General features: G+C 45.8%; 2 protein-coding genes across 3 annotated transcripts in view; one reads left to right on the plus strand and one right to left on the minus strand.

Moving 5' to 3' along the window:
- LOC1273370 (polyubiquitin-C) overlaps nt 1–659 on the minus strand; it is a 4,394-nt gene extending 3,735 nt beyond the window's left edge. The window contains exon 1 of the mRNA XM_061652787.1: nt 289–659. The gene's annotated coding sequence lies outside the window, so the exon portion shown is untranslated. The remainder of the gene's footprint in view (nt 1–288) is intronic.
- Nucleotides 660–722: 63 nt separating this feature from the next.
- LOC1273369 (CCA tRNA nucleotidyltransferase 1, mitochondrial) lies at nt 723–2,609 on the plus strand. Of its 2 annotated transcripts, none has more exons than XM_061652790.1 (5): nt 723–853; nt 918–1,126; nt 1,208–1,491; nt 1,555–2,098; nt 2,169–2,609. In XM_061652790.1, exons 1-5 carry the CDS (start codon nt 791–793, stop codon nt 2,473–2,475), a joined length of 1,407 nt encoding a protein of 468 aa, XP_061508774.1. In that variant the 5' UTR covers nt 723–790; the 3' UTR covers nt 2,476–2,609. The 2 variants fall into 2 exon arrangements, with proteins under 2 accessions (XP_061508774.1, XP_312336.5); XM_312336.6 differs by having other exon boundaries at nt 746–853; nt 929–1,126.
- Nucleotides 2,610–14,126: the final 11,517 nt, after the last annotated feature.

Consider the following 14,126-nt stretch of genomic DNA (forward strand, 5'->3'; position numbering starts at 1 on the left):
TGGTGACGATGGAGAACAAAGACAATTTTCGCTACCTGCAGAAGCGACGCCACCGAAGGGGATTGAAAATTAGAGAACCCAACAAATAATTTGCATTACAATTCTTCAATTATCAAATTTCCTTTTGCAAATATTCATATCTACAAACACTTCGAATAAAGTGGAAACCCCTCTTTGTTCATTAATGACCTTTCAGCCCCTCCATTGCCATCAACGCCCAACGCTTTGAGGTCTATTCCAGTTCAGCCTGTTAACAGGGAAATAATTGCTAACCCCAATCTGACTTACCTTCACTTTAGTTCACACTCTTCACGTATATTAATTGTTGACTCACAGCTCTAGATGAAATTCACAAATATAACTTTTTTTTATCAACGCACAGTCACGGAGTTTGCAGTTTGCACTTCTGTTCTTCTCGCAGGGTGAAATCTGAATAAGGAAAATGATGCGCACGGCCAAAGCTGATGCCAACTTTCTCAGAAAACAGGTATAATCATGACATGGCCGATTGACGTTAATAATTTAATTGTCAAATTCAAATATCAAGTTAATAAGATTTTGAACTGTATTTCAAGCATTTAAGATGTCTTCAGTGTTTTTTTTATAATTTACAGCTAAAACCAAGTTACTTAAACTATACAAAAAGTTTTTAAAAATAAAATGTATTGGGCACCCTAAATTGTCATACTGGGCTGCATCAATGCCAAGCTGTCAAATCCAGCGAAACTCACCCATCCTGTCAACTCGAGCTGTCATTCACCAGCTGACTTTTTTTTAACCAAAACATACAATGGTGGCAATCCGGCAACAACAAGCCCTTCTCAAGCGCTTTCTTCACATCAACGGATTTTTGGTGAGCAGGCATAATATTGACCAACATCTGGGGCAAACCGTTATCCAACATTAACACCATTTAGTGTCGTTACAGTTCCACCAACACTGAACGGTTCAAACAGTTCATCGAACAGCGCAGAATGGACGCACGTGCGATTTCCCGGCCGGATCCGGTGGTGAAGAAAATTGACTCTCCCGAGTTTCGTTCGATTTTCACCCAAGAGCTTAAGGATCTGATAGCGCTGTTCGAGCGGTACAACTTTGAAATCCGCGTTGCTGGCGGTGCTGTACGGTAAGATTCCACTGCCATCCGGACCGGCAGCTGTGCGGAACGAAATGAAACAAAACATTCAACTGTTTCCCGTTTACACAGAGATATCCTGATGAACATGAACCCGAAAGACGTTGACATAGCAACCACGGCCACCCCCACGGAAATGAAAGAGATCTTCACGAAAGAGAACATTCGGATGGTGAACATGAACGGCGAAAAGCACGGAACCATCACGCCCAGGATAAACGATAGGGAAAACTTTGAGATAACCACGCTGCGCATCGATGCCATTACCGATGGGCGTCATGCCGAGGTCATCCACACCACCGACTGGTTGCTCGATGCGAACAGGAGAGATCTGACCATTAATTCCATGTTTCTCGGTAAGTGCAGTTGTAGCGAAGCTTGGTTGAATCGCGTTTTACCATCCCTTTTTCCCGCGCAAGGATTCGATGGCACGTTGTACGACTATTTCTATGGCTACGAGGATCTGCAAAAGCGTCGCGTAGCTTTCGTGGGCGATCCAGACATGCGCATCAAGGAGGATTATCTGCGCATTTTGCGCTACTTCCGATTTTACGGACGCATCGCGGAGGAATCGAACCGCCACGACGAGGAAACGTTGCGCATTATAACGAAAAATGCGGAAGGATTGGCCCGCATCAGCGGTGAGCGTATTTGGCAGGAGTGGAAAAAGATACTGAGCGGTAATTTCGGCATTGAGCTGACGGAAGCAATGATTAACTGTCAGCTAGCGCCTCACATGGGACTACCGGATGCACCAAACGTGCCAGAGTTCTTGCGAGTGGCGAAGCAGGTCCGATCGTTCGATCCAAAGCTACAGCCGATAACGGTCCTTTCGGCACTGCTAAACACACCCGAAGATGCCGTAAACCTAAACATGCGCCTTAAGTTTACCGTGTACGAAAGGGAGCTTTGTTACTTCATTACCCAAAATCGCGAAGAAACGGCCACAATCGATGAATTATTGTAAGTTTGCGAGAAAAGGCGCGTCTAATTGGATTTTATGGTTAATTATTATCATTCCATTCTTCTCCAGACCATTTCAACAACTCTGTCTACAAACCATCAGCAGTGTTAAGCTAAAGAAGGAGTACGTGCTCGAGCTGCTAAAGTACCATGGTAAGCGGGAGCTGTACCAGCAGCTGCTCGACTGGCCAATTCCACAGTTTCCTATCAAAGGTAATGTACTCATCGCAAACGGGGCACCGAAAGGGCCTAAGTTGGGTGTGGTGCTGGATAGGCTAAAAATCATTTGGTCCAACAATCAGTACAATATGACTCAGGAGCAACTGCTGGAACATCTACCGGCTGTGCTGGAGGAGATTAATGTTAAGAAAAAGTAATAGTTACTATGTTATCGTACTATGAGCTGTGTTGTTTGTATAATAATTGTGTAAAATCATGGCAATTGCAATACCGCAGGAGAAGTTTCATCCAACATCAAGTAATACAACATCATGTTTGTTGTAATGTGCAACTTTGCTGGTTGTATAAATTATTGTTAAACTTCCGAAAAGTGTTGTGTGTAGAACGATTTTACAGTTGCACTTTATGGAGGCTAATTGCATAACTATATGCCGTCTCTAGAAGCGTCCAGATGAAAAATTGACAATGTTTCAATAATGTGATGTGCTTTTATCACTTCCACACAACGGAATGCGACAGCTGATCTGCGGAAAAGGTATGTGGAAAATACTGTTATTCTAACTAGATTTATTTAATTATGTTTTATTACTTTCACTTTATGTATTCTTTTACATTATTTATTTCACTAATTGCTATTACGCTAGTTCTCATTAATGCTTTATAATTTACCCTCATATTTCATCTAATTGATCGCACTTTTCATTATATTGAAGGGAATAACATAATTTAGAGATCTATACTAGTGATGAGTAAAGTTGGCGAAAATCCGGAGTCAACTCCGATCCGCCTCCGATAATTCCGGAACCGACTCAGGAAGGTAGGCAGCATTATACGGAGTCGTACGGAATCGTCTGGAGCCGTCGGGAGTCGTCCAGAGTCGTTCGGAGTCGTTCGGAGTCGGCCTGCAAAACAAAGACCTGTACACGGAGTGCACGCGCAAAGTGAAAAACAAAAAAACACAACGAAATGAAATGCCTTATCACAAGCATATTGCACCGGACGGCTCCTGTTAACTTCGGCCGACTCCGATCAACTCCGGACGACTCCGAATGACTCCGATCGACTCTGGACGTCTCCGATCGACTCTGGACGACTCCGAATGACTCCGTCTACAGTCGACTCCGGACGACTCCGTGCGACTCCTGGACGACTCTGGATGACTCCGTTCGACTTCGAATGACTCCTACTCCGGACGGAACTAGTGGTTCGGATTTTCCTGGAGTTTGAATCGGGCTAACAATAGCTGGAGTCGGATCGGAGTAGTGGGTACGCTCCAGAGAGCACATCATTAATCTGTACTGCGTATGCAATTCTTCTAGTGCGATGGTCGGCAAGTCACCTGTGGATCTATTCTGGTTATTTCGAGGATATTTTTCCTCTTGAAATCATCTCCCATCAACCAACTGTTGGTGCTAGGTTATTCAATTTAGCTTTTAATGAGGAACTAAACGTTTTTTTTTAGATTTTAGCTCTTTCGGCCGCAATGTTTGCCGACCACTACTCTAGCAGAACCAACAAAGCATGTTTGTCAAGAGCTTGAATGTACAGCTCAATTTAGAAACAATATAAACAACTATAACCAGTAGTGTGGAACATCTTTGCACGTACTCTTTTGGTTTTTCGTTACAGACCGATAAGTTATTAAGAATAAACCACATAAAATCGTTGAACTCATCATACTCGAGCCACCAAACAGTATCAGCTGGTACTCGCGTCCGTCGTAATATTCATTAATCATTCGAATGAAGATTTCAAGTCCATTTCCCATAACGCTACAACTGTTTCGCGCATCACTGTGCCCGATACAGGGAAGGTGTGAAACGGTTTACACCCTCCAACATAATTTAATCCGCCTACCACTCCAAAACCCACACTCTCTGGATGCATTTCGATCGATCACTGAGCGCAACAGGAATGGTTCGTTCGTCCCTGCATCTTGACCTTTTGGTAAATGTTGATTTAGTACCACAAAAGCGAACAGCTAGAGTCGATTCGATGCGCTCCTTTTGGGTGTGAGGAGCCGGCCCCCCGATGATGCCCTTGTAACGGGAAGGATCTTGAGCATCTGATCTCCTTCTGTCACACTCAAATAGGTGGAAAAACGGTCGCTCCACGAAGATCTCTTGAGTGTGCCCGTTGCCGAGGGAGGGTGTAGATCGTGACACGTGGCAAATGGCGCTGCTGCTGCTGCGGCTGCTGCTGGTGACGGTGCCGGGTGTGTTTCGAATCGTAATTTGTGTCGACTCATTCATCGCTTCGCAACGGTGTTGCGACGGTGAAACAGAAAAGGGGTCGTCGATACACTGCGTTTCCAAAGTTCAACCATCATTACTCATCCAGTTAAGTGCTCGTGCCGTGAAAAAGGCTGACCAGAACGGTTTTGGGGCGGCGTTTAGGCTACAAAAACGCCACCAAAGTGGCCAGGTGTGGGCGAGAAAATGCGTTCACCTATTGGAAAAACGAGAGCCAAAGCAAAGGATATCCGTCGTAAGGAAGGTTCAATGGGTAGCCATTGATCCTTTGCAGCTTAGCACACTTCCCGAAAAAGGGTTTCGTTTGCTAAAATCTTGTCAGATGGCAGTTGTTTGTACGGCGAGGGCGCGCTTTATGCGAAACCGATCCAGGTGCAACATGATCGACGGCGACGATCCCTCCGATCGATCGATAACTATAATCCAATGCCCGCATGGCGCGTGTTTGGTCCCGATCTGCCGAAACCCATGGCTTTTGTCACCAAGGGACACGCCGTCTTTTCAGCGGGCTTTCTGCACATCTTGCGCGCATCCATCCGCTCCGCGATGGAATTTGATCTACCGTGTTTCGTCAACAATGTGCGTTTGGTGCGTTGTGTACCAGTCCGTTTTGCACCAGGCCGCACCGGAACGAGATGCTGGCTCAGGTAGGTGAGCACATGTTGATTGTTGTGTGCATTGATTTCCTTCGCAACCGATCGGTTACATGGCAAAGATCAACACCATAAAGCTGACATGGTGGCATGGCTTGCATGGCTTCGCGAATGGTAGGAACAAAAAAGGGCAAGAAAGCATTCGAGCTTACCTGCGTGTGTTTGGTGTTTGGAATACTTCCACTGGTAATGTCGTTTTCCGGTTTTGTTTCACCGCTTGCACCCCTCCCCGGTTGCTCTGGGGTTCGTTGTCTCTAGCTCTAGGTGTGCTGGTCGTGCGGGCATTCCTTCCGAGGGAAACCGAGGGTCGGGGAAGCGACGCAATGTCGGATCACCGGGGAGTATCCAAGGGATCGCTGCAGCTGTCCGTACTCTCTCCTGCTTGAACCCTTGAGTATATGACCAGCCGATCCTTCTAGGCGGGTTCATTGACACCGTCCACTCGATCATCTGCACGGATAAGGTTACGGGTGCGTACGGAACGGGCTGACGACTAGGGCTGACTTTAAGCGTTGCCTCTTCTAATGAGTTGTTTGATAAGTATCGGCTTTCCCTGTTTGTTCCGAAACAAAGCATAGCCAACACAGGAGATGTAATGCTATAGACGGTTCTTATATTTTTACTACATTTATCACACAATTCTCTAACCCAGCTGTTTGTAACTAATTTCAGCCATCGATGTGCCAATTACGCTTACCACCTTCATTGAAACTAGAGAAACGTCGGAAGACACAATGCACTTTCCCGATCGGGCCAGTACCGACTTCCGTTGCGTATGCACTTTCAGCCCCCGGTTCACCGGACCTAACCCTAATACGGCCAAAGGAAAGAAGCCCTAGCAAAGTGGAAACATCTTCCCCGTAAGCTCGCAACATTCCAAAACACCTTGCTCACACTTGAAGGTGCCGGGCGACGCCTCAACAACTTGTCACCGCAATGCCGAGCGACGCTGGTGATATCTGCTTACACGTCTTACAAGGAACAGGAGGATTTCCCTTTTCATATGAACAACACAACAAAAAAAAAACCTTCCGAGACGCCGGCGTACGGCGTCCTTTTAGCGCTTGCTTCACTTCATTGCAACCCACCTCTCTTCCCTTTTCCCTTTTCCCTTCGTATCAAAACCGACGCTTCTGTCCCCTCGTCGGAACGGATGTAGACTTAATCACGGAGGGATCGTTTTACATAAGGCGATCGCTCACACCAAACAACAAATCTCCCCCTTTGCGACACATGCGCACAGCCGTGTCAGTGCCGCTGCAGGAGGGAAATCCTTCCACCGCCGTTGCACAATCCTTCTCATCCATGCGGTATTGGTATTGGTGTTGACGCACGCACCGTTTCCCCTTCGCTGCTGAAGAACGCAAGCCAGCAAAAATCTTACACATAAACCACGTCGCTGTATCAGTATGTGTAGTGGCGGCCCTGCACAGCATACAACTCGACCACCGGGCAAAGGGGGCCGGTGTGTTAAACCGGGCCCCGTAAACATAAATGGGCTAATGGCACGCGACCACATTTTATGGCAAAAGCCTTTTTCCCTTCTTTGCTGCTGCTGCTGCTGCAAATGCTGCTGAAAATCCAGACATGGGCGCGTGTGCAACCAGATGCAATAGATGTTACGGCGCTCTAAGGCGTCAAGGTACGCTTGCATAATGCATTCTAATTAATAGCACAGCAAGGCAAGGCTTTTACACGCGTACGCGCAGACGGCTGGATATGCGGTGTGGAAGGTACGAGCTGTGGCACGAGCCTTTGGCCGAGCTGAGGCATGAATGGCTAAGGCGCGCCTGCCGTCAAGGTTCGTTGCTTCTGTATGTTGAAATCTTTCCTCGTTCGTTTGCAAGTTAATTGTGAAATTTAAATAATGGTGCTGTACTGTTGTTTTTTTAATGCAAACTGATAGTTATGATAATGTACCGAATGTATTTAAAACTTTAATTTAACATTCTTAATGCCGGAAGTCGGCGTTCTAATGGTTTTCCCTTTTATATTTTACTGTCAGCGAACAATAATAATATTTTACTTGAAATGAATCAATATTCCAATTGCCGAATAATTTGTGGCCACATTAAATCTGATCACCCACTCCAGTGCTCATTAAAACTAAAACTTCCTTTGAAGAAGGGTGCACATTCCGCCATACTGTTGTTATTGGGTAGTCATTTTTAAATGCCATGGCCCATCAAAAACAAAATTACTTAGCTAATTTCTCCAACCCTGCCCCGGCACATCCATTATACATTATCCCAAAAACTCAACGCGCCCAACTTGCCGACCTGTCGCAAATCCAAATACCCCAAACTCACTTCCTGAACCTGCTTCCTGCTCTACCGGCTATCGGATCAAAGTTTGCCATTTCTTTGCTCAGTGTTGTCGGTCGGCTACCGTGTCTGCAAGCACAAAACCACACCCTCTCTTGTTCCTGCGTTCATCGCATCGCAGAGCGGAAAAGACGCTCGTTGCACGGTGGCGAAGAAATCCGCAAAGCAGGCCCTGAATAGTAAGGGAGGACGCGCTGCTCGAAAAGGAAACATTCTTTGCGCCCTACCGAAGGAGAAGGATAAGGACGGATAAGGCGAAGTAAGACGCAGGGAAGGGGACTCATTCCTTTGAAGTCGAAGAACCCGCCTTTCTTGTGTGGATCGAAAATAGGGGAAGTAAAAAAGGTAAAGTTCCTTGCACCTTACGGTACTGCCTCTCTGTTTGCCTCTTGTGTGCGGTCTCGGTCTCGGTGCTGCCAGACCGATTTTCTTTGCCTTGCGGTTCCTTCTGTTTCCCTTCTGTCTGGAGCTGGTGAAGTTTGTTAGTGTGTGTGTGTTTGTGTGTGTGTATGTGTGTGTGTGAGTGTGAAGAAAAGAAGAAGAGAAAAAAACCCTCGCAAGACGGAGCCGAAGGAACAAGTGGACTTTTGTTGTTGATTTTATGATAACCTTGACATAGACGTGGCATAGAGGAATCTTACAGAGGATCCGAGGTGGATTGAGTTTGTTTTGACTTCCGCGTACGTATCCTTTCGGTTTGGGATGCGGAAAGCGGGGATTTGAGGCGACTTGAGCAGGTCGTGCCGTAGTAGATGAAAGAAGTCTGCAATGCTGTTTCTGCCGTTCCTTAGGGACGCTGAAGAAATTACGCTAATTATGGTTGGCCATGAATTCCCATGTGGCGTGCTAGTAAAAAGCCTTTGTTTGAAGACGTAAAATGAAGTAATTAGGTGATTTTTAATAACCTATTATAAGGTATAGTAATTTTACCCTCAAATTTATCAATGCTCTCTGATTTATATTAAAAACTGCCAGATTGTTCTAGTAATATCCATTCCTTCATATATTTATCCTCTACCCAACCATTGCAGCCGTTTAATAATTCCGTTACCCAACGCCACTGTCCGTAAGGACGCTCACCATCGTTCGTCGTCCTGTCATCCGCACCACTGCCGCCCCCTGCGACCTGCATTGGCCAACTGCAAACTGCTCCGTTCGAAGGGAACAGCAGGGGGAAAACAACAGGGCCAGATTTGCGCCCATCTGCCCGGTTTCGTTGGTTGGCATTCGGACCAACAACCACGACGACAACGACGACGACGACCGAGATAGCAACAAAACCAGGTGCTTCTTGCCCAATGCATTCAACATGTATTCCCCCGCGTTACAACGCTGTGTGCGATACGATTAGACGCATGTGCATGTGTGTGCGTGTCCCAGTATTCCCGGTGCAAAGGATCGGCCAGGGGGAGAACAAGGTTTCATCACCGCCAGCAAACCCCTATAACCCCTAACGGTAAGGGTGGTCGGAACAATATTGGCACCGTGCGCGCACTATCCGTTGCTCGGTTGCTGTTTGCGTTCGTATATCGAATCGGATTGGGGTGATTTCTGTGCTGTGCTGTGCTGTTGGAAAAGGGTCGCTTTTTTCTGCTGCCCCCTTCTGTATCCCGGCGCATAGGGTGAGGATGGCGTTTGTGTATGTCTGTATGGCTGTATGTGTGTGTGTTTCTGATGTGTAAGGACCTCAGGAAAGCTTTCGTCGGAGTTGTTTAGGCGCTTGGTGCGGCGGTCTCTATCTGCTTGCCTGGGCGGAAAGTACTTTTTTTTTGGGTTGTGCAGTACGGAACGCACCTATTTCAGGGTGGCATACACTACAGTGTGTTCCTTTGCAGTAAGTGCAATGAAAGGGAGCCTTCTGATTTAAAAAAATGTCATAGCAAATTCTCGAAATTGTTTACTTTTAGTTAAATTATGAAAAATACCTTTACTTAAATTAAAAACAATTTATTAAATTTCACTTGACTTATTGGCAATTTAGTTGATTCTTTATCTTTCTTTGGGTAATTATTTAGTGCTTTTCATCTTTTTTAAGCCTATTGGCCTGTGTAAAACTAAAAAAAAAGATATCTTGAGCCTCTGTAAAACTCACAAAATGCTTTCATTAAAGTGTTGTGGATGGAATTTATATGATGTACTTTTGAACGTATCATTCTATTCTAAACCTGTAATACTAATTGAAATTAAAGCATTTACATATTTAGTTCATCAGCCGTACCGGCGAACTCGTTCGTCGAGAAACATTCGTCGCTCATGAGTGGACAGGGTTGTACCACTAGGGGTTGGTCAGTACAAAATCTATACGGTTTTCTAATTTTTGATCTAGAGGGCTATGAAATGAGTGGAAATGAGCGTCGCGGCGAATGTTCCCAGGAACGAACGAGTTAGCCGGTATGGCTGCATATCTCACCGCAAGCTGAGCTCGTTGTAGCTCAGGGAAAATCATTAAAAAGGTCATCGAATGATCCACCCTTCTTCTTCATCTACTTGGCGTAATGTTCTAAGCAGACATGCCGACCTATATACATGCTTTCGAGACTTAATCAGTACCACGCAGCCGTATAGTCAGTCCTTACTCCGGAGCACGGTTCATAGGAGGCTTGAACCCACTCTATAAAGTAGATTAAAGTTATCCGTTATTTTGAAGTCTAGATTCGTCTTCGTATGAGGTGATAGCAGACTATCATTCATTACTCGTTCATAGATTCATCTTTCATTTAACGCCGCTACTTAGTAGAAGTTTGTTAATTTAGTTCAAACGTTTTAGAACACATATTTTTTTAGCATTTTCGTATGTTGCTTTTATTTTGAAATTCGAGCAATAAATATATTTATATGGTATTTAAGTTTTCTAACATACACATTTATAGCGCTCGAGTGCATGCCCAACTCTATTATCACACCCAGCACTGTATCGCCCCGTAACAATGCAATGCAATAATAGGTTCAGGGTTTTTTTTCTCGATTCCATCCCCTTCTGTCAAGATTTTGTTGCATGCGCCCGTTGAAATGCCGAAAGGGGAAACGCTTCTTGCATCGCCCAAACCAAAGGAAGTTCGAACCGTCCTGCGTTCTATCGGCCAAATTGGAATGTATTCACTTTTCCTGTCCCTGTGTGTGTGTGTGTGCGCGCGTGTGTATTGCTGTATGCAGCACCACCTCCGTTTCTCTTTACTGGCCACACGACAGTGATGAGGCAGGAGAAGGTTTTAGAGGTGACGCGTGGCGGCTGCACATTGCAAAAACTTCAAACGGGTCTGCCTGCCCGCTAGCCCGCCATCGAACGCTACTTTACCACGAGAGAGAGAGAGAGAGAGAGAGAGAGCCCGGGCATGGGTGCCCAGATATAAAATGGACCATTTGCACAGGACAAAGAAAACAGAGCAAAAGGCCGACCGTTTGAAGATGGCAAGGTTGAAAGTGAAAACCCAGAAAGAGGTTTCACTTCGCCCCGCAACTTTTCTTCGCAAGCGAAGTGAACCCGTTTTGTGTGGTTGAGAATCGGTCGGCCCAGGGCCCCTTTCTAAATGGCTGGGTTGGAGCCTCACCCAATGCCTTTGGATTGGCACCCTCTCACCCCCAATGGTCGTGAAAATGCTGTTTCGGCGCACGATGCACTTAGGAAGTGGTTTGGAAAAAATAAGTATAATACAGCTTTAGAAATGAAAAGGACATCAAATTTCCTCCTTCTTTTGTGTGTTTTGCACGGACGGCTGCCTTTTTGAGTTGAATAGAAATGCAAAGTCCATCTCCCCTGCTTTTCTTCCCTGGATGATCGTAAAAGATTGTTTTGATTGCAATGAGGAGAAGGAGAATTACAGTAAGGAAATTCAATTGTCAACCGTTTTCATTATCGGCCCTGTAATTACGTTAAAATGGCCCTGTGACGGCCCTGCTGAAGGGGAGAATCTTCGAATTGTCCCTCATCTTAGGAGTGAAATGGGAATTTTATTGCAAATCGGTCATGAAACAGTCAACGATTTGGGAAGATTGAGATGGGAATTCACGGGCGAAGTAATTAATTGATGATGTATTAATTTGTTTTGATTGCAATTATCAGCAACAAATCTGATCTGGTACTTTTTAAAGGATTGAAGGCTATAAATATGGTATCTTTTTGTGAGTGTCACATTATTCAAAATCAAAATGTTTAAATACAATAGTCCTATATGCTATATTTGAATACCTAGGGCCAGTGTTGTTAATTGTCGACATTTTTTTATGATATTCGCAGTAAGCGGGTGTCAAAACCATTTTTTGATCATGATATTCATGGTTACCATGACACGACTTTCCAAAAGCGACAATCATTTGTGCATTAACAATCAATGCTTTTGCGATGACATGATTGCAAAAAATGTAGAATGAATGTCATTTGACATTTTTCAGTGAGAATCCAGAACTGCTTAATCGTGCGTTTACCGATACTAAGCCATTAGACCACTTGATATTTTCACTCAGTGAACCAGGAAAATGGTATTCTCTTACAGGAGTATAGAAATTCACGCGAAAACACGAAAAAAGGACCCATGTTTGATGAAGATCTAGTTCACTGTACGTACGTTGTACGGCAAAATCAAAAAGTCAAATGATTGTAGCAGAAAAAATATCATCGTGTCAAATGATATTTTTTTCCGTGATTGTCAAATGAATGCGTGGATCTTGAATGCGATGCTTCAAAAAGTATCATTTTCGTAAAATTTTATGTCGACGACTATCACCGTTCGCAACACTGCCTAGGGCATTTCTTCAGTATCATCTCGCTCGAGACAATTCCTTCCACGTCACGTTTGATAACGTTTCTCAATCATTTGCTGCGCATCACCAAGTACAGCCACTCACAAATCAATCGTGAATGGCTTTGGCCCTCCCCACAAGTGAAGCACAAATATCTCTTCACCACGGGGAAGCAAAATAATGTGCACACCGTTCGTGCCTCAAGCACACAAGCGCTATGCTCAGCCAAGTGGTCGTGCCAACCCGGTGATGTGACAAGGCCGCTGCACACTTACTTGTTATTCCATTTTTTGGTACAATTGGTGGAAAATGTACGGGGAGTTCTGTAAGACACACACACACACCACACCACACCACACCATTACAGTGCATAATCCAGTTATCGTAACACGCCGGGCACAATAGGGCGGAAAACAATTGAATGGTTGTGAAAATTGTAACCTCTTCCCCTTCCTTCCACCGCTCGATTGGAAAATAGCTTGCAGGACCAAGCTCACCACACTATGCCGATACGTTTCTCTCCATGGGAACGTAGTAAATAGTTAGTGCGAGGTGCAATTCAATTTAATTACACCCCGTCCGGTTTTGACAGTTCGTCCTGCTCAACCTGGTTGTTCTATGTATGTGTGTTCCAAAACAGCTTTCCTACCAAGGACACACATTTCCTATTTCCCAACACACAGCCCGATTCATCGCCCCCTCGAGCGGATTTACGCTTCGCTGAGTTTCTCCGGCCCCCGGGTGGGTGATGGGCTGCATAGGGAAACACCGAGAAAGGGGTGGTTTGCTGCGTGTGTCCTGGGCCACTGATTGTCCCTGAGTGGCGCATCACATTCCGGGGCAACCAATAGCACGGTTGCCCCGTTCGTTCTATTCTCTGGGCTGATAGGTTTCGATTCACTTCCGGTCGACAACGCGGAACCATTTGCCAGCGACGAATGCACCAAACAAAGTAATTATCCTTGCAACGCGAACGCGACGGCAGTGAAGCAGTGTTGGGGAACCCGGGTTGCTGTATTAAACTATGTCCATTAAGGCAATGAAACATCAAACGAAGCGAAGACTCCCTGGAAAAGGCGAAAGGATTGCAACAAAGGTAAATTGTGCTGCCCCGGTAAGGGCCCGAAAATGCCGAAAAAAGGTACCATATTGCACTTCCGAAAGGATTGCTTTGGATGCACCATCCCTCCCAGAACCGTCCCGGCACCTTCCAGGTGATGGTGGCGCAGGGCAGAAAGCAAAATCGGAATCCTCGCGAAATCGGATCTGCTGCTGGTGGTACACTTTTGACACCGGGTGCGGTGTGGATGTGGCTGTGCCACTCCTTGCGATCCTTTTTGGGTGCTGCTACTCGGTCGGGTCGATCACGAGCAGCAACAGGAATGTTCGTCGATGGCAGCTGCGATCGAAATTGCAGCAGCAGCAGCTTGCCCCTTGTGCCAAGGCATCCACTCCATGAGCGCTTGTAATTTACGATCGTAACCGTTGCTCGTGGCTGTGCGCATACAGGCCCAGGCTCGCTTTTCCCTTCCCCATTTCATTCTATCGATGAAATCCCATTCCATTGTTCGGACCGTATCGCCGTATGCACCGGGTCTCCGGGACCATGCTGCACACCACCGGTACGATTCGCATTACGATGGATCCGGGCAGGATCCTTTTAAATCGTTTGCAACACACGACGGATCGGTCTGTTTGCGTGTGTGTGCCGGCTGTAAAAGTGGGTGAAAATAGCAGTGCAGCTCTACGGAAGGTGCCTGCGCGCTGTCTATGTGTGTGAGCATGTGGATTTTTCGATTTGCAGCATCCCCTTTTCCTTCTCATTTCTCTGCGCGAGCGTGTCGTGTGCCAAGGGAAGATAAATTATCTATTTTATTTTTAT

Source organism: Anopheles gambiae, chromosome 2 (assembly GCF_943734735.2).
Source record: "Anopheles gambiae chromosome 2, idAnoGambNW_F1_1, whole genome shotgun sequence".
Lineage (NCBI taxonomy): Eukaryota > Metazoa > Arthropoda > Insecta > Diptera > Culicidae > Anopheles > Anopheles gambiae.